At 61.3% G+C, this 16736-nt stretch overlaps 3 protein-coding genes and 1 non-coding gene across 6 annotated transcripts; 3 read left to right on the forward strand and 1 right to left on the reverse strand.

Annotated features, from left to right (window-relative positions):
- Positions 1–387: 387 nt before the first annotated feature.
- Positions 388–469, reverse strand: TRNAS-GCU (transfer RNA serine (anticodon GCU)). Its single transcript has one exon. It is a non-coding gene; the product is annotated as a tRNA-Ser (tRNA).
- Positions 470–920: 451 nt separating this feature from the next.
- On the forward strand, positions 921–3197 carry B4GAT1 (beta-1,4-glucuronyltransferase 1). Its single transcript, XM_060607308.2, has 2 exons — positions 921–2092; positions 2338–3197. The coding sequence occupies exons 1-2, from the start codon at positions 1037–1039 to the stop codon at positions 2527–2529; spliced, it is 1248 nt and encodes a 415-aa protein (XP_060463291.1). The 5' UTR covers positions 921–1036; the 3' UTR covers positions 2530–3197.
- A 272-nt stretch (positions 3198–3469) lies between these two features.
- On the forward strand, positions 3470–10750 carry BRMS1 (BRMS1 transcriptional repressor and anoikis regulator). Of its 3 annotated transcripts, none has more exons than XM_078433702.2 (11): positions 3470–3599; positions 4991–5297; positions 6370–6515; positions 6590–6680; positions 6846–6973; positions 7139–7218; positions 7331–7427; positions 8010–8102; positions 9239–9303; positions 9753–9792; positions 10200–10750. In XM_078433702.2, the coding sequence occupies exons 3-11, from the start codon at positions 6377–6379 to the stop codon at positions 10205–10207; spliced, it is 741 nt and encodes a 246-aa protein (XP_078289828.1). In that variant the 5' UTR covers positions 3470–3599; positions 4991–5297; positions 6370–6376; the 3' UTR covers positions 10208–10750. The 3 variants fall into 3 exon arrangements, with proteins under 3 accessions (XP_078289828.1, XP_078289830.1, XP_078289829.1); XM_078433704.2 differs by having other exon boundaries at positions 7364–7427; XM_078433703.2 differs by lacking the exon at positions 4991–5297.
- Positions 10751–11281: 531 nt separating this feature from the next.
- RIN1 (Ras and Rab interactor 1) lies at positions 11282–16736 on the forward strand. Its single transcript, XM_078433701.2, has 11 exons — positions 11282–11386; positions 11665–11856; positions 12003–12183; positions 12283–12397; positions 12497–12569; positions 12714–12805; positions 12968–13708; positions 13932–14237; positions 14548–14679; positions 14821–14972; positions 16000–16736. The coding sequence occupies exons 2-11, from the start codon at positions 11771–11773 to the stop codon at positions 16492–16494; spliced, it is 2373 nt and encodes a 790-aa protein (XP_078289827.2). The 5' UTR covers positions 11282–11386; positions 11665–11770; the 3' UTR covers positions 16495–16736.

Consider the following 16736-nt stretch of genomic DNA (forward strand, 5'->3'; position numbering starts at 1 on the left):
TTCACAAACACGTATTAAGCGCCTTCTGTATACGTTAGCTACTGTTAGAATCTTGTAGGTCTCCTGCTTAAACTGTGTTGGGGAGGAGGGGAGAGGTGTGTGGACACATGGTGTCCGCTCTGGGAGAATTGCTAGCGGGAGGGGAATCAGTGGGCTGAAAAGAGTAATAATTTAAGTGATCACACTCACCGTTTCCAAATTCCACTACTTTGGACACTAGGGTGGCACCTCCCGAGGGGCCTCTCTAATTACTGCAGATGACATAGTGGTCACAAGTCTGGCATCAGCCAGAATTCCAATTCGGGTCTTCTGGGTGCCGCTGAACCTCTGGCCCCTTTCCTATAGGAAAGCAGAAAAGTACACCCCTCACGCCGTGTAAAACGCGACCGACGAGGATGGGATTCGAACCCACGCGTGCAAAGCACAATGGATTAGCAGTCCATCGCCTTAACCACTCGGCCACCTCGTCCCACGTAAGGCGTCTTGTTCCACACACCCTTATCTCTCATCTCTTCCGCACCTTCCGAGCCCCCAGCATCCACTCTACAGTGTGGATTTCGCAGGAGCTGGCGGAGGGAGAGAAAGCGGAAAGAGAGGGGCTTTTTGTGTTCCTTCCCGCCCGCCGCAGCCGCGAACCCGCGCCATCCTTCACCAAGCTGCAACCGAGCTCTGCCACGGTTTCCCCTCCCTAAGGCGGGGGCGAGCGCGCCGGGGTTTCAGGACGCGCCTGGTCCAGGGGGTCTCACAATGACCCGGAGGGAGGGGTGCATACCCCCGGGAGCCCGGCAGGCGCGGCCGCGGGCACTTTCAGGGTTTGCAAAGCGCGGCGCGGCGGCGGATGCAGTAGCTCCTCCTCGCGCGCAGGGGGCGAGCTGGCGCACCCCGAGCCCCTCTCGGGAGGGGATGCTACGCCGGGCTCGGCTCGCCTCGGCTCGCTTCGGCTGCGCTCGGCAGGCTGCGGTAAATCCGGGCTTGCGGCGGCTGGCAGAGGCTGCGGCCCGGTGGTCCCTGCTGCGCGCTCGGAGCCCCGAGAGCCATGCAGATGTCCTACGCCATCCGGTGCGCCTTCTACCAGCTGCTTCTGGCCGCGCTAATGCTGGTGGCGATGCTGCAGCTGCTCTACCTGTCGCTGCTGTCCGGGCTGCACGGGCAGGAGGAGCAAGACCAGTATTTCGAGTTCTTTCCCCCGTCCCCGCGGTCCGTGGACCAGGTCAAGGCGCAGCTCCGTACCGCTCTGGCCTCTGGAGGCGTCCTGGACGCCAGTGGCGACTACCGAGTCTACAGGGGCCTCCTGAAGACCACCATGGACCCCAATGATGTGATCCTGGCCACGCATGCCAGCGTAGACAACCTGCTGCACCTGTCGGGCCTGTTGGAGCGCTGGGAGGGCCCGCTGTCCGTGTCGGTGTTCGCGGCCACCAAGGAGGAGGCGCAGCTAGCCACGGTGCTGACCTACGCGCTGAGCAGCCACTGCCCTGATATGCGCGCCAGGGTGGCCATGCACCTTGTGTGCCCCTCGCGCTATGAGGCCGCTGTGCCCGATCCCCGGGAACCGGGGGAGTTTGCCCTGCTGCGGTCCTGCCAGGAGGTCTTTGACAAGCTAGCCAGGGTGGCCCAGCCCGGGATCAACTATGCGCTGGGCACCAATGTCTCCTACCCCAATAATCTGCTGAGGAATCTGGCCCGTGAGGGGGCCAACTATGCCCTGGTAATCGACGTGGACATGGTGCCCAGCGAGGGGCTATGGAGAGGACTGAGGGAAATGTTGGATCAGAGCAAGCAGTGGGCGGGCACAGCGCTGGTGGTGCCCGCCTTTGAGATCCGCCGAGCACGCCGCATGCCCACGAACAAGAACGAGCTGTTGCAGCTCTATCAAGTAGGCGAGGTGCGGCCCTTCTATTATGGGCTGTGCACGCCCTGCCAGGCGCCCACCAACTACTCCCGCTGGGTCAACCTGCCAGAAGAGACCTTGCTGAGGCCTGCCTATGTGGTTCCCTGGCAGGACCCCTGGGAACCATTCTACGTGGCCGGAGGCAAGGTGCCCACTTTCGACGAGCGCTTTCGGCAGTACGGCTTCAATCGCATCAGCCAGGTGCCCAAAAGGGAGAGGGCAGGGGAAAGGGGGTAGGAGGAATGGCGGGCTCTGGGAGCTATGAGTAGTCCTGGATGGAAAAGAGCCAATGAGGAAGGACAGTCATAGTTCAGGAGGTGGCTGGATGGTGTGGAAGATCCAGGATGCCTCCAGAGGAGTGGGGATGCTGGAGAGAGGCTTTAGGGATGTCAGTCTTGGCCCTAGAAATGTCATCCAACTTCGCTGACCTGTCTCTCCCCCAACAGGCCTGTGAGCTGCACGTGGCAGGATTTGATTTCGAGGTGCTGAACGAAGGTTTCCTGGTTCATAAGGGCTTCAAGGAAGCTCTGAAGTTCCATCCCCAAAAGGAGGCCGAAAATCAGCACAATAAGATCCTTTACCGCCAGTTCAAACAGGAGTTGAAGGCCAAGTACCCCGACTCCCCTCGTCACTGCTGAGCGCTTCCCTCCCCTAGTCCGAGAAGTCTCAGCCTCTTCCCTCCTTAGGCCGTCCCTCAGGCCTGACAGGGGTAAGAAATGTCACTCCACTTTACAGTGGTAGCTGTGGTGTTGGAACACTGGACTTGAATATGGGGTGCTGGGATCAAGTCCTAGCTTTACCACTAACTAGCTGTGTGGCCTTGAGCAAATCCCATTTCCTCTCTGAGCCTCAGTTATCCCATCTGTAAAAAGGGAGGTGAAAAACACCTACCTCACAGAACTGTTGGGAGGCTCAGATGAGATGCTACATGTGAAAACATTCTGTAAGCTTCGTACAAATGTGAAGTATTATTAATATTATTACAGTATTATTGTTGTTATTATTATTAACAATCTTGGGTGGGTGGGCAGTAGGAGAGCAAAGAGTATGAACAGGGCAGAACTGGGAAGTCGGAGGACTTAACAAAATGAACTTTTTGGAAAGAAATCAGATGGAGGCGTTGGATTTACTTCTTAGCTTTCGGGCAGAAGCCTACACCTCCTGGTTCTTCCAGGCCTCCGCCTTCAGGAGCTCTGGAGAAAGGAAGAGTCTGCAGGTTCCGTGCCAGATCTGTACCCTCGAGCAGGCTGGGCTGGGCTATTTGCCTACCGATGACCATATGTAAATAAATGAGTGTTCACACCTACAGCTGGCTCCATTACTCTCCCGAACCTGGCGTGCAGGGGGTGGGGTCGCGGGTTCTTCCCTTTCACGCGAGGGGCGGGGGGACCGGGGAAGGAGGTAGCTGCGGACCGAGGGGCGCGGACAGCGGGGCAAGAAAACCACAAGGGCCTTCTCCACCAGCCGTAGGCCTGCGCGAATGTCGGCCGGTTGCCATGGAGACCGGCCCCGCGGTATCCCAGCATGCCTCGCCCCCAGCTGCCCAAGTGTGAGCTCGGCGACGGGCGCCTCCTGATCGCGTACACGGAAGTGAGGCGGGCCCCGCCTCCCGGGGAAGAGGCAAGGGCGCGACGCTTCCGGGAGCCCGGCGGCCGCGGGCACCTCTTAGGGAGTTTCAGACGTCAACCCGGAGGCCCCACTTGCCGCGGTGCGTAACGCTGCTCATGGCACCTGGTTCGGCCCCTCTGGCCAGTGGGTCGGAGCTAGCCCAGTCAGGGCGGAAGCGGGGACCTAACCGGCCGGACGCGTGCGGCGCCGCGGGGCCGCAGCTGGCCGCCGAAGAGCCAGTGATTGCCCCGCCCGCGGCGCCGGCGCAGACGGGAATGGAACCGGGCGGGAGGGTCCTGGCGCGCCGCGCCGCGCAGGGTCTGGGTTGGCTTCCTCGAGGGAGAAGAATCGGTCTTCTGTAGAGGCCTGCCCTCGAAATGCTTGCTCACTTTCTAAAAATATAAATTGAGTGTGCCCAGCGCCTTACAAGTTTCCTTTCCGTCCCTTATCCCTTGCAATCTTTACAACACTCAGAATGGCGAGGGTTACCCTCTTTTTGCACCAGGGTAAGGAGGGGAGGTTGTGATTAAATTGGCTCACTCGTTAGAATCAGAGACCGCTGGAGACAGAGTAAACGTATATATTTAACAATGAAGAGGGATGGCAAAATTTGGGAACTGCAGGAACTGGGTCTTGACAACGGGAAAGATGAGGCTGGTTTGGAGAACTGAGGGTTTTCAGGTCAGGTTCAGATCATTTGTGAAATCATTGAGGAATGTGAGTAAACTGTCCCGTGAGCCAGTTATTTTACAGAACTGGAATTGGTGTCGAGGGAAGTGAACAGTACCTGGTGGGTTTGCTACCACTACAGGGCCCTGGGGCGACCAAGAAATAAATGCCTGCCCTGAAAGAGTGTGCTTTGTTTAATTTTTTTTATGTTTATTTCTGAGAGAGAGAGAACGCGGGCGAGCTTGAGCGGGGGAGGGGCAGAGAGAGAGAGAGAGGGAGACAGAATCTGAAGCCGGTTCCAGGCTCTGAGCTCTCAGCATAGAGCTGGAAGAGGGGCTTGAACTCACAAACCGCCAGATCATGACCTGAGCCGAAGTCAGTCGCTCAACTGACTGAGCCCCCCGGGCGCCCCAAGAGTGTGCTTTGTTTAGTTTGCATTCGCACATGTTCTAGCTGTGAAGTGAGTAAGTACTATGCCGGATGAATAAGGTACATGTGCATCCCTGCCCTGGTGAGGCTTACAGTCTGGTTGGGCGAACGTGAAAATGGGCAGGGAGGACATGTAAATAAATAGGGCTTCCCAGAGGGAGTGGTGTCTACATGCATGTAAAGGACTACAAAGCCATGCCCGGGGAAGTGGGAAGAACATCACCAAATAGAAGCCTCCAGTAGGCAGAGAGATCATCTGTTGAGAGGACTCTTTAGTCTTCCTCGTAGGTGACGTCTTGGCAGCATTGTTACCGCTCCTTCCTCCTAAAATTCTTTCTCCCATGACTGAATTTTTCCTCTTCCGCCTCTTGCTAATTTCCTTCTCCTTTGCAGGGGTTTCATCATCTGTCCCTTTGGTGACCCTGGGAGTTCCATCATGGACTTCTTCTCCACACATTCTGCCCTGCTGGTTGCACCCTCTCCCAAGGCCTGAAGAACTCACTATATGCTGATGACCATCACATCTCTGCAGCCCAGACTTCTCTCTGAGGCTTACACTCCTCTGCCCCCAACCCTGCCCTTTCTCTCGTTTTGGGGTCTCTGTACATGCTATTCGGTCTGCTTGGAAAGTTCCCTCCCCAGCCATCCCAGCTCATCTGTCTGCAAGCCCTCCCTGCTGATGCAGCAAGGATCTTCCTCTGTAAGCCCTCACTGTTGGAGCAAGCTCCAGGTTCCAGTTAGACGGCTCTGCCATATGCCCCCTCCCCAGTCTTAACTCTTCTCACACCACAGTACAGTTCTACTTCTCTGCCTCTCTCCCAGGAACCTGTAAACTTGAGGTCTGTCTCAAGTTGTTTATTTGCCTCGTTGAGCACAGCGTCTGCCGTACTGTCTGACGGTACCTGGCGTATATTAGACCTTTAGTAAATATCAGATGAGTATCTAGAAGAAGGAATGATTAATAGTGTTCATTGTTGCTGAGAAGTCAACTAAGATAAGCACTAAAAAATACCGGCACTGGGCACAAGGAGGTTGTCGCTTAAGGCCACGTGATTCGCCTCAGCCGAGGGCGATGCATAGAGAAATGGAATGGAACACCCTGGGGGATTCAAGAGTAGGAACAGCCAGAGCCTTGAAGAGTGTAGCTGTGAGGTGGGAGATGGGGAGCGGTTAAGTGGAATGGGGCAAGGTCTTGTGCTTCTGCTGTTTCTAAATGGGGGGGGGGGGGGGCGGGTAGCACTGATCACGTCTGAAGTTTCATGGGAAGGAGCCATCAAGAGGGAGAGCTGCAGGAGCAGTGGAGATGGGGACGCTGTTAGCATGAGGCTCCAGAGGAAGCAGAAGGACATGGGCTTTGACCCAGAGCACAGTGAGAGGACAAGAGGATTGCAGAATGTTCTCCAGAAGAAAAGTGAGGTCATTCCAGGCGGACAGATCAGCAGGAAGGCGTAAAGAGGAGGAAGGAATGGTGTACTTAACGACTGACCCTTAGACAGTGGGGTGAGGAAAATGGACCAGTGCAGTCACAAGTTTGGGCCCAGTCCCAGAGGCAGTGGGGAACCCATCCTCGGTGTTTCCCATCTTCTGGACCATCCCCTTGGCCGGCATTCCGCAGACTGGGATCGCCAGCAGTGTCCAAGGATGTGAGCGTTTCCACGGCTCCCAGGCTCCTGGGAGATGTACAGACAGGGCTTGGTTTGACTCCCGGCAGGGCCGGTCTCCTGCTTGGAACTAAGGGCAGTGGCAAGTGATGGCTCCCCTCCTTCTCCCAGAGCCCAGATGCCCGTGCAGCCTGCAGGCAAAGACACGGAAGAGATGGAAGCAGAGGGTGATTCAGCCGCTGAGATGAATGGGGAGGAGGAAGAGAGCGAGGAGGAACGGAGTGGCAGCCAGACTGAGTCAGAGGAGGAGAGCTCAGGTGAGCCCCCGCGGCATACACCCCGGTGCCCACCCGCTCCTCCTCAGCCAGCCCTGACCGGCCTCTTGTCCCAGAGATGGACGACGAGGACTACGAGCGGCGTCGCGGCGAGTGCGTCAACGAGATGCTGGACCTGGAGAAGCAGTTCTCAGAGCTGAAGGAGAAGTGAGTGGGGGGCGCCCAGGGCTGGGTCTTCGGGAACCCGGGGTGAGGAGGCAGCAGGCCTGGTGCGGGGCAGGGGCAGCCGAGGGCCTCACGCGCGGGGCCCGCCACGGAGCAGGTGCTTGGCCTCGTGTCTGGGGGACAGACGTGCTGCCTTTTACCCCCCAGGTTGTTCAGGGAACGGCTGAGTCAGCTGAGGGTGCGGCTGGAGGAAGTGGGGGCTGAGAGAGCCCCTGAATACACAGAGCCTCTGGGGGGGCTGCAGCGGAGCCTCAAGATCCGCATTCAGGTGGCAGGTCTGCTGGCTGTCCTGTGCTCTGGACCCCCTCCCTCCTCCTCTGCCAGAGCCCATGCTTCCCTTCTTTTCTCATCCCTGTCCCGCCCAGCCTTGCTCCTGGCTCCCCTCTTTGGAGCCCCGGGTCCCTGGCCAAGCGGGGCCTCCCGTCTCCCTCCCCCTGCAGGGATCTACAAGGGCTTCTGCCTGGATGTGATCCGGAATAAGTATGAGTGTGAGCTGCAGGGAGCCAAGCAGCACCTGGAGGTGAATGGGGCTGGGCGCGGGGGGGAGGCAGACGGGGGGGGGGGGGGGGGGGGGGGGGCAGACGGAAGTGGCTGGGCCCTGCAGCCCTGCTGAGCGGCCCCGCCCCTTCCAGAGCGAGAAGCTGCTGCTCTACGACACCCTGCAGGGGGAGCTGCAGGAGCGGATCCAGAGGCTGGAAGAGGACCGCCAGAGCCTGGACATCAGCTCTGGTGAGGCTGCCCTGGGCCCTGCTCTGTCCGTGCCCACCCCTTGGCGGGGCCTCCGCTGCCCTGCCCGCCTGAGGGGCGTGGAGGAGGACCTGCTTCTTGGGGTCACTGTGGGGACTAAGTGGAACCAGGCACAGAAAGGACCCGGCCCAGTGCCTGGTGTAGAGTGGAGGCTCACAAAGAATGGGTCTCCGTACCCTCCTCGGCCCCTGCTCTCTTTCCAGGACAGGAGGTGTCATTCTGACGCACCCACCCGTACAATAGCCACAGTCCCTTCTGCGTCCGCAGCGCCTGTGTTCGTATGGGGTCCTAAAGAGGCCAGAATTGTCATTGTCCCACTGTCCCCTAAACAGTTGAAGAAACCGGGCTCACCAAAGTGCAGCGACCTCTCTCCTCGGCCTGCACAGCTGTGCCATCTGGGCCTGAGCTCGGCTTCCAAGCCCCGGGCGAGGGTGCCCTCCACCGCCGCGGGAGGCAGAGGAGGGGTCAGGGCCGGCCTGGCTCGCGTGAAAGGCCCAGGCTACGAGGGTAGGGTGCCCCGGGGGCTCCGGCGCCTCGCTCCTAACTCCGGGTCTGGGGGCACAGAGTGGTGGGATGACAGACTCCATGCCGGAAGCAGCGCAAAGACTTGGGATTCTCTGCCGCCCAGCAAGAGGAAGAAGGCGCCTCTCGTTTCTGGTATCCTTCCACCCACGAGCACCCAAACCGGGCAGGACGTCCAGACTGGGGGAGGGGGTGGAGGACACGGAAGACAGAGTCAGACTAGACGCATTTATGGTCGTTTGGCCTCGCGTAGCCCTGTCCAGGCAAATCCAACCGTCAGGGAGTTTCTGTGGGGCCCTGGGTCTCTCCTGGGCTGTGTGGACCCTAGAGACCCAGGAGCGTCCATTCAGTGACTCCCCATAACTTCTTTTGAGGCCCTTCTGCCTTTCCCACAATGTCCCATCCCGGACAGGTCCCAGACTGTCCCACCACCCCACCCACCCCCACTTTCCACCCTCGGGATGCCTTGCTGCCCATCTCTGCCCCTCCGGTGCTTGTCTCACATGTTACCTCCTCTGTGAAGCCTCTCCTGGTTTCCCCCCCGCCTCCCCAGTGGCTATGGCTTCTCTCTCCTCTGCACCCCCGTGGCCTAAACTGGGGGCACCCGCATCCCATATAGGAATAGTTGCCTGTCACCTTAGGCATGAGCCCTTTCAGCCCAGGGTCTGCTGAGCCTCTGTCCCTCCTGACGTCGTCCAGCACGGACTTGAATGGAATTCTCATGCCCTTGTCTCCACACCGGGTGTTCCTGCGGCCTCAGGTTCTCGGGGCGCTGGCTGCCTGGTGATGGCAGGCAGTCCAGGCAGGGAGGGAGGAGACAGGGCTGCAAGGCCTTGACGGGGGAATGGAGGTGAGGGCATGCAGGTATCAGGTACAGAGGACAGAGCGGATGGTCCCCAGAGGGGAGCGTGAGACCAAGGGAGGGTCACCTCCACGATGGAAGAGACTGGAGTGTATGTGTAGAAGGGGCCGGATGAGGGGTCAGAACAGAAGGAGCAAGGTCCCTGAGTGGGTGGGATGGGTGTCGGACTGCTGACCTTTAAACTGGAGAGAGGAGGTGAGGGGGAGCCAAGGGTAGGTAGGGGTGTGGCTCCGTACCCCCCCCAAGAACATGGGAACCAAGAGGTAGGAGGCGGAGCCTGCTTTCTAACTCTGGTCCTGAGCCCCTCCCCACTGTGGTGCCGCCTCCCCCAAGTGTTGGAGCTCCGGGGCAGAGGCCTGTTGCCTACCCCCTCCACTGGGCTTCCTGCTTTCCTTGACCCCCGCTGCAGGTCCTTACATCGTGTACATGCTGCAGGAGATTGACATCCTGGAGGACTGGACGGCTATCAAAAAGGTGGGGCCGGCACCCCCTGCTTTGGTCTTGCAGGCTCACCACACGTGGGCTTCCTGAGGGCCTGAGAGCTCTGCTCGTCCCTCGGCACCCCCTGCCTTCAGGCCAGGTCCCCTGGCATCGCTGTCAGCTCACAGGCCCCCCTTTGCCTGAGGCTTCCCTGCAAGAGGGACCTTTTAGTCTGTGTCAGCCCCTTCCTCCTTCCAGGGCAGGTTTTGATGGGATAGGAGGAAGGGAGGGAGGGAAGGCGGGAAGGCAGCTGGGCTGGCCTGGCCTCTGACTGGGAGACCGCATCACAGCCTTGCCTAGAAAGGGTCCTCCGCTCCCCACCCGTGTGGATGCAGCACTGACCCGGCAGCCTCCCCCGCCCCCACCAGAGGCTGATGTGGAGGAGGGCACTTGCCAAGCTGGAGGCAGACTCTCAAGGGGGGCTCTTCTTCTCACCCACCCAGGCTAGGGCGGCTGTGTCCCCTCAGAAGAGAAAAGCAGATGGTAAGAACCACAGGAGCTGCTCTGCCTCCTGCCGCCCCCCTCCCCCAGCCCAGCCTCCTAGAAAGGAGCCCAGAAAGAGGCAGTGCTTGTGTCACATCAGTGGCCCCAGTTAGAACGGTCTGGGTCTGAGGGCACTTTGGGAGTTTGGGGAACAGGAGCCAGGGTGGGGGTGGGGAAGCTCTAGGTCGATGGGGCTAGGGGATGGAGCCCCCCACAACCAGGACTGGTCAGGGAGGGCTGGAATGCTGAGCCCCAGCAGTGGGGTGGCCCTGGTGGGCCCATGGCTGCAGAGCTGCCCTGGGCCAGACCTAGGCTGCTCCTCCCAGCCCCCCACAGGCAATGGTGCTCCTCCCTTTTTGGTTCACCTTTTCACCTGTGGCGATTTTCCCCCTCCCGCCTTCCCTCAGGACCTTGACCCTGCCGTTCAGAGCCTAGGGGCCAGAACAGCTGGCAGCAACCCCAGGATTTGCATTTTCCTGCTGTGGGAAGGCGGACTGACAAACCCCTCAGGGTCTAGCCAGGCAGCTCCCTGGTGCTGCTGCTGGGCCTTCCTCTCCAGCCACCACTGGTCTGGACTCCTCTGCCCTCCTCGGAGGCCTGCACAACTGTGGCCCAGAGCCGCCCTAGCCAGGCAAGACTGTCTCCTCCGTCCCCAGTGAGCCCGCCACCTTCCCCTCCCAAAGGTCAGCCTCCTCTGTGCCCTCCCAGACAAAGAAGATGTGGCTCATCTTAAGCCAAAGCAACATCCTCTCTGCTGACCTCGGACCAGTCACTGAGCCAGTGATCTGGGCCCCACTTCGTGGGATCTCTGACCCAGGAATTATATTTGGGGGGCCTGTCTCTCCTGGCTGTCGCTAGAGATGAGAAGGCTCCCCGAGTCTTCTCAAGGAGGTTCTTGGTATCTGTCTCCCAGATTTCAGGGACTGGAATTAAAACCTTTCCTGGGACTCTGCTATGACCTATGTGTGTCTGATTTATGCCTTGCAAGGGAATCAGGGCTCTCATGGGGGGAGCCTGAGTCGGGCAGTGTCTTCTGAGGTCCCTGGTACCTTCCTACAGCAGGAGCCTACCTGCTCTGAGTCGGGGTAACGAGAGGGTAAGGGGGCGGCTCTCCCACCATACCCTCCAGGAGTGGGGGACCGGGCCCTGGATGACCAGGGGCTCGTGAGCAAAGCCCAAAGCAACATGTGGCACAGGCAGACCACGTGTTCTGGGGTGGAGAAGGGGACCGTGTGCTCTGTGCTTGGAGACTGGGTCATGCCTGCACCTGCCCCAGTCACTTGGCAGATTGGTGAGGCAGGCTGGCCGGGCCTGTATGCGTAGGAGGCAGCTGGCAGCACCGTGTGCTGACGACCTCACAACCAAACCCCCCCCCCCCCCATTTAGCGCCGAGTGTTAGAACCACCCCCAGAACCTCAGTTAAGCAAAGGGGTTAGTTTCCATGGAGACACAGCATCCTTTCTCCATAGCAACCTGATATTCCAAAACCCGAGTTAGGCTGGGGGATGAGTCATCTGTGACCAGCAGGGGGTGCTCTCCCACAGGGCTGACCCCAAGACCACGCACAGATGAGCAATTGACCACAGACTTAAAGGTGCCCCAGGGGCAAGACTTGGGCCTGTGGGGACCCAGAAGGGCCCGGCTTAACCCCTTCCCGCCTGCCTGTGTGGTTTGGGGAGGCTGCTAAGGCTTCAGGATGCACTGTGCGGGGGTGGTGGCCCCGCAGCTGGGGCTCCTGGGGTGGCACTTCTACGGAGGGGGATGCCTGCCCCCTTAGGCTGGGCCCAGAACAAAGAGGAAGTGGGCACTGCCCAGGCTGAGTGGACACACAAGAGTTAACTGGCGGGGCGTGACAGGGCGAACCGCCCTCAGGAAGTGTTACTCACCACCGGGAATGTGAGCGCGCTGTTGCCTTGGGGGCTGGATTCTCTTCCTGAATCCTGGGAGAAACCGGGAGAAACCGAAGGAGCTCCCAGCCATGGAAACCCCTGGGGAGCCAGAAGCAGGCCCTCTCGGAGCCCCCAGCCTGTCCAACTTCGCACCTGGGCACCCGGAGAGAGAAAAGTTAGTGAAGTTCGAAGGGCAGCCCGGTGGGGCAGGGAGGGACGGCAGTCTGTCCCAGGGCAGAGAAGGAGGAAAGGGTCGGGCAAGGGTCCCACCCCACCCCACCCCCCCCCGGACCCCTGCTCCAATCTGGTGACCACTCCTAGGCCAGCCCAGGACCCGCTCTACGACGTGCCTGGGGCCAGCGGGGGGCCGGCGGGCGGGCCCCAGCGGCCCGGGCGCACCGTGAGCCTGCGGGAGCGCTTGCTGCGCACACGGCCCGTGTGGCTGCAGCTCCGGGCCAACGCGGCGGCTGCACTGCACGTGCTGAGGACTGAGCCCCCGGGGGTGAGTCTGGCCCCCTGACCCCAGGACTGGCCAGCGGAGGGTGGCGGGGAGAGAGGCTGGACACGGAGGTCCTGAGCCCCCGACCCCTGTCCCTTGCAGACGTTCCTGGTGCGGAAATCTAACACTCGTGGGTGCCAGGCCCTGTGCGTGAGGCTGCCTGAGGCCAGCGGCCCTTCGTTTGTCTCTAGCCACTACATCCAGGAGAGCCCTGGGGGTGAGCGGGACTGGCCTGGGGGGTAGGGGCTGGAAGCAGTCAGGGCAGGGCACAGGGGTGTTCCCCAGAAAACAACCACACTTCCCGTCCGTCTCTCAGGCGTCTCCTTGGAGGGCTCAGAGCTCACGTTCCCAGACCTGGTCCAGCTCATCTGTGCCTACTGCCATACCCGGTGAGCCTGGCCGCAGGGCGCCTGGTCTGCGTTGGTCCCTGCTCCCTGGGACATCCTGTCCTCCCAGCCCCTCCAGGTCCTGCTAGCCCCCAGAGCCCTGAACATCCCTCACCCCTGGCTTTCTGTTTCCCTCTCTGGCCTCAGGGACATCCTTCTCCTCCCACTCCAGCTCCCCAGAGCCATCTGCCAGGCAGCCACCCACAAGGAACTGGAAGCCATCTCCCATCTGGGCATCGGTAAGGGGTCCTCTGCTACCCGTTGCACAGATGGACAAGCTGAGGCCAAGGGGGAAAGAGAAGGCACAGCACATGGGCACACAGCCTGAGCCTGTGCCTTTCCCTCGGTCGGGCACCCTCCCCGAGCCTCCCTGAGACCCCCAAATGCTTTCTCTTCCCTAGAGTTCTGGAGCTCCTCCCTCAATACCAAGGCTCAGCCGGGCCTGTCTGAAGGCCCGCTGCTGCCCCGGCTGAAGCCCCGGTCCCCGCAAGAGCTGGACCAGGGCACAGGAGCCGCCCTGTGCTTCTTCAATCCCCTGTTCCCAGGGGACCTGGGCCCCACCAAGCGGGAGAAATTCAAGAGGAGCTTCAAAGTACGCGTGTCCACGGAGACCTCCAGCCCTCTGTCTCCACCTGCCATGCCACCTCCCCCGGTCCCCGTGCTGCCGGGGGCAGCCCCCAACCAGACAGAAAGGTTACCCCCTCACCAGCTTCTGCGGAGGGAGAGCTCTGTGGGGTACCGTGTGCCAGGGAGTGCCAGCCCCAGCCTCCCACCCCTGCCCTCCCTCCAGGAGGTAGACTGTGGCTCCCCCAGCAGCTCAGAAGAAGAGGGGGCGCCAGGGTCCCGGGGAAGCCCGGCCACCTCACCCCGCCTGGGCCGCCGCCGGCGGCCGCTGCTTCGGTCCATGAGCTCTGCCTTCTGCTCCCTGCTGGCCCCGGAGCGGCAGGTGGGCCGGGCAGCCACGGCGCTGGTGGAGGACCGACACACGGCCGTCGGCCAGCTGGTGCAGGACCTGCTGACCCAGGTGCGGGCCGGCCCCGAGCCCCGGGAGCTGCAGGGTGTCCGAGAGGCGCTGAGCCGGGCTCGGGCCATGCTGAGCGCGGAGCTGAGCCCTGAGAAGCTGCTGCCACCTGAGAGACTGGGTGAGACTCCGGCCCAGGCTTCACGGGCTCGGCCCACCTCTCCATTCATTCCAGCGCTACCCATTCCCCGCCTCTCCCCTGCTATTCTCCCACCTCCCCAGGTCTCCCCCTCCCTTTCACCTCTCTTCCTCCCCGACTACACCCCCCCCCCCACCCCCGCCCTGGGACTCTGGCTCCCACTCGCGCCCTCGTTCCCCTGACCCTGGCCGCCTCTCCCCCGCAGAACACATCTTGGAGAAGTCTCTGCATCGCTCCGTGCTCAAGCCTCTCAGGCCCATCCTGGCGGCCCGCCTGCGGCGCCGGCTTTCTGCGGACGGCTCCCTGGGCCGCCTGGCTGAGGGCCTCCGCCTGGCTCGGTCCCAGGGCCCCGGAGCCTTTGGGTTCCACCTGAGCCTGCCCTCCCCGGGAGAGATGGAGCAGGTGCGTCAGAAGCTGCTGCAGCTGCTCCGTGCCTACTCACCCAGTGCCCAGGTCAAGCGGCTCCTGCAGGCTTGCAAGCTGCTCTACACAGCCCTGAGGACCCAGGCCGGTAGGCCCCCTCCTACCACTCCCTGCCAGCCCCCTGCCGAGTCGGGGGGGGGGGGGGGAGGGGTGGTGGTGCAGAAATTCCAGAACAGCACAGGTGGGGGGGATGGGTCCAACACTCCCATCTCACAGATGGTGCCACTGAGGCCCAGAGAGTAGAGCCTCCTCTCCACAGCCCCTATCTGTGGTTGCCATAGAGACCACATCACCCAAGGCCCGGCGGGTGGAGGGGAGGGTCACCGTATGAGGCAAGGCGTGGATACCGACCCCGGGACCCCAGAGGAGTCTGAACTTCCTCCTCTACCACCCCACAGGGGAGAGTGCAGGGGCAGATGCGTTCCTCCCGCTGCTGAGCCTCGTCCTGGCCCAGTGCGACCTTCCCGAGCTGCTGCTGGAGGCTGAGTACATGTCAGAGCTTCTGGAGCCCACCCTGCTCACCGGAGAGGGTGAGGGAGCCCCTCCTCGGGCCGTCTGCCTGTCTGTCTGTGGGGGGCCGGGGGGCCTTAGGGGCCCCCGAGTAGGTGGTGGGGGCCGGGGAAGGGTCACCCGCCCTCAGCCTGAGCTACATTCTTCCCCTCGTGTCCCAGGTGGTTACTACCTGACCAGCCTCTCGGCCAGCCTGGCCCTGCTCAGCGGCCTGGACCAGGCCCACATGCTCCCCCTGAGCCCCTCCCAGGAGCTACAACGTTCCCTCAGCCTCTGGGAGCAGCGCCGCCTGCCTGCCACCCACAGCTTCCAGGTAACAGGGCCTCCACGTTGCCCACACCCCCCCCCCCCACCGCCAAGCCCCCAGGGGGTGGGGGGTGGGGGGTAGGGGTGGGGCAGGGGTGCCTGTTGGTTCTGGCACCTTCCTGCGCAGTCCCCGGGTGCCTGTTGGTTCTGGCACCTTCCTGCGCAGTCCCCTCCTTTTCCCAGTGAGACCCAGCAGGGGGAATTCTGGTCCTACATCACCGTGCCAGAGAAACAGCACCCTGTGTGGACCCGATGTCAAAGCCTAGCCTTTCTAGACAGGGTGCATTCCATGTGCCGGCACCGTGCTCCGTGCCCTAGGGGCTCAGCCCCGCAGCTTCATAGAAACTCTGAAGTTTCTATTATTAGGACCATTACTCTCTCCATTCTACAGATAAGGAAACAGACAAGACACGGGGAGGGAAAGGGACACGGGTGGCAAGCTCAAGCCCCAAATCCTGGCTTCCAGCCCCCACATGGGGCTCTGGCCTTCCCTGGAGTCAGGCTCCCAGCCCATGCTCCCCTCACCTTCCCCTCCATCCAGTCAAGGGATCCTTCCTAGCCTTGGTTAAGAGTTTAGACGTTGTAGCCAGATCCTGGGTTCAAGTCCGGGCGGGCTCTGCTACTTTCTGTTTGCAGGAGCGTGGGCAAGTTATGTCACCCCTTTGTGCCTCGATTTCTTTATCTATAAAATGAGGTCATGGTACTTACCTCGTGGGGTGGATGTCAGACTTAAATGAGTTCATGCAGGACGAGTGCCGAGAGCACAGAGTAGTATGGTTGTTAGGCTCCCTGCAGGGGCGTGCGCGAGCCATCCTCCCGGCCTGCCCGCAGCTATGACCCACTAGCCAACACAGCTCTCTCCCTTCCTCAGAGCGCTGCTTGAAGCTCACCTTGTCCAAAAAGCTTCTGTCACTTGGTTCTACCGCTGGATCTATACCACCCGGTGCGGAGTCTGCACTGGGGGCCTCAAGCTCTGTGGGCAGATACATACCAGGCAGGATTGAGCTCTCGTTTTCGCTTCTCCTCCTGCACAGCACCTCCTCCGAGTGGCCTATCAGGACCCCAGCAGCGGCTGTACCTCCAAGACCCTGGCTGTGCCCCCAGGGGCCTCAGTTGCCACCCTGAACCAGCTCTGTGCCACGAAGTTCCGAGTGACCCAGCCTGACACATTTGGCCTCTTCCTGTACAGGGAACAGGGCTACCACCGCTTGTCTCCGGGAGCCCTGGTCCACAGGCTTCCCACAACCGGCTACCTCGTCTATCGCAAGGCCGAGCGGCCCGACACCCATGGGGCCGCACCTGGGGCTACAACAGAGAGGGACAGTGGGGAGCTGGAGGCAGGGGGCAGGGAGGAGGAGGAAGGGGGCCGGGGAGATGGGATCATCGAGGTCAAGGCCGGTCCTGGGGACAGCAGGGGAGAGTCTGAGACAACTGGCGAGAGGGTGCAGGGAAGCGTGGGCCAGGCCGGGGGGGGCCCTGCCCCACCGGGGGGACCAGAGGCTGAGGGAAGCAGAGCAGCAGAGGAGTAGCCGGGAGCGGCCAGACGGGCCATTTGGGACAGAAAACCCTGAGCTTGCTGGGAAGGCCTTTCAGAGCCGGCCATCAGCTCCACCCCTCTTAGCCTTCCCCACCCCGGGCCGCTCCCGTGTCCGCCACCAGCTCTGATATTTGTCTCTGTGATCACACCTGCTGGGGTGGTCCCCAGACTGGCTGCAGCTGTAGCCCCAGAGCACCGGAATAAAGCTGAGGGGGGTCTCCCCGCCGGAGGTCA

The sequence above is a fragment of the Panthera onca genome, chromosome D1 (genome assembly GCF_046562875.1).
Source record: "Panthera onca isolate mPanOnc1 chromosome D1, mPanOnc1 haplotype 2, whole genome shotgun sequence".
Taxonomy (NCBI): domain Eukaryota; kingdom Metazoa; phylum Chordata; class Mammalia; order Carnivora; family Felidae; genus Panthera; species Panthera onca.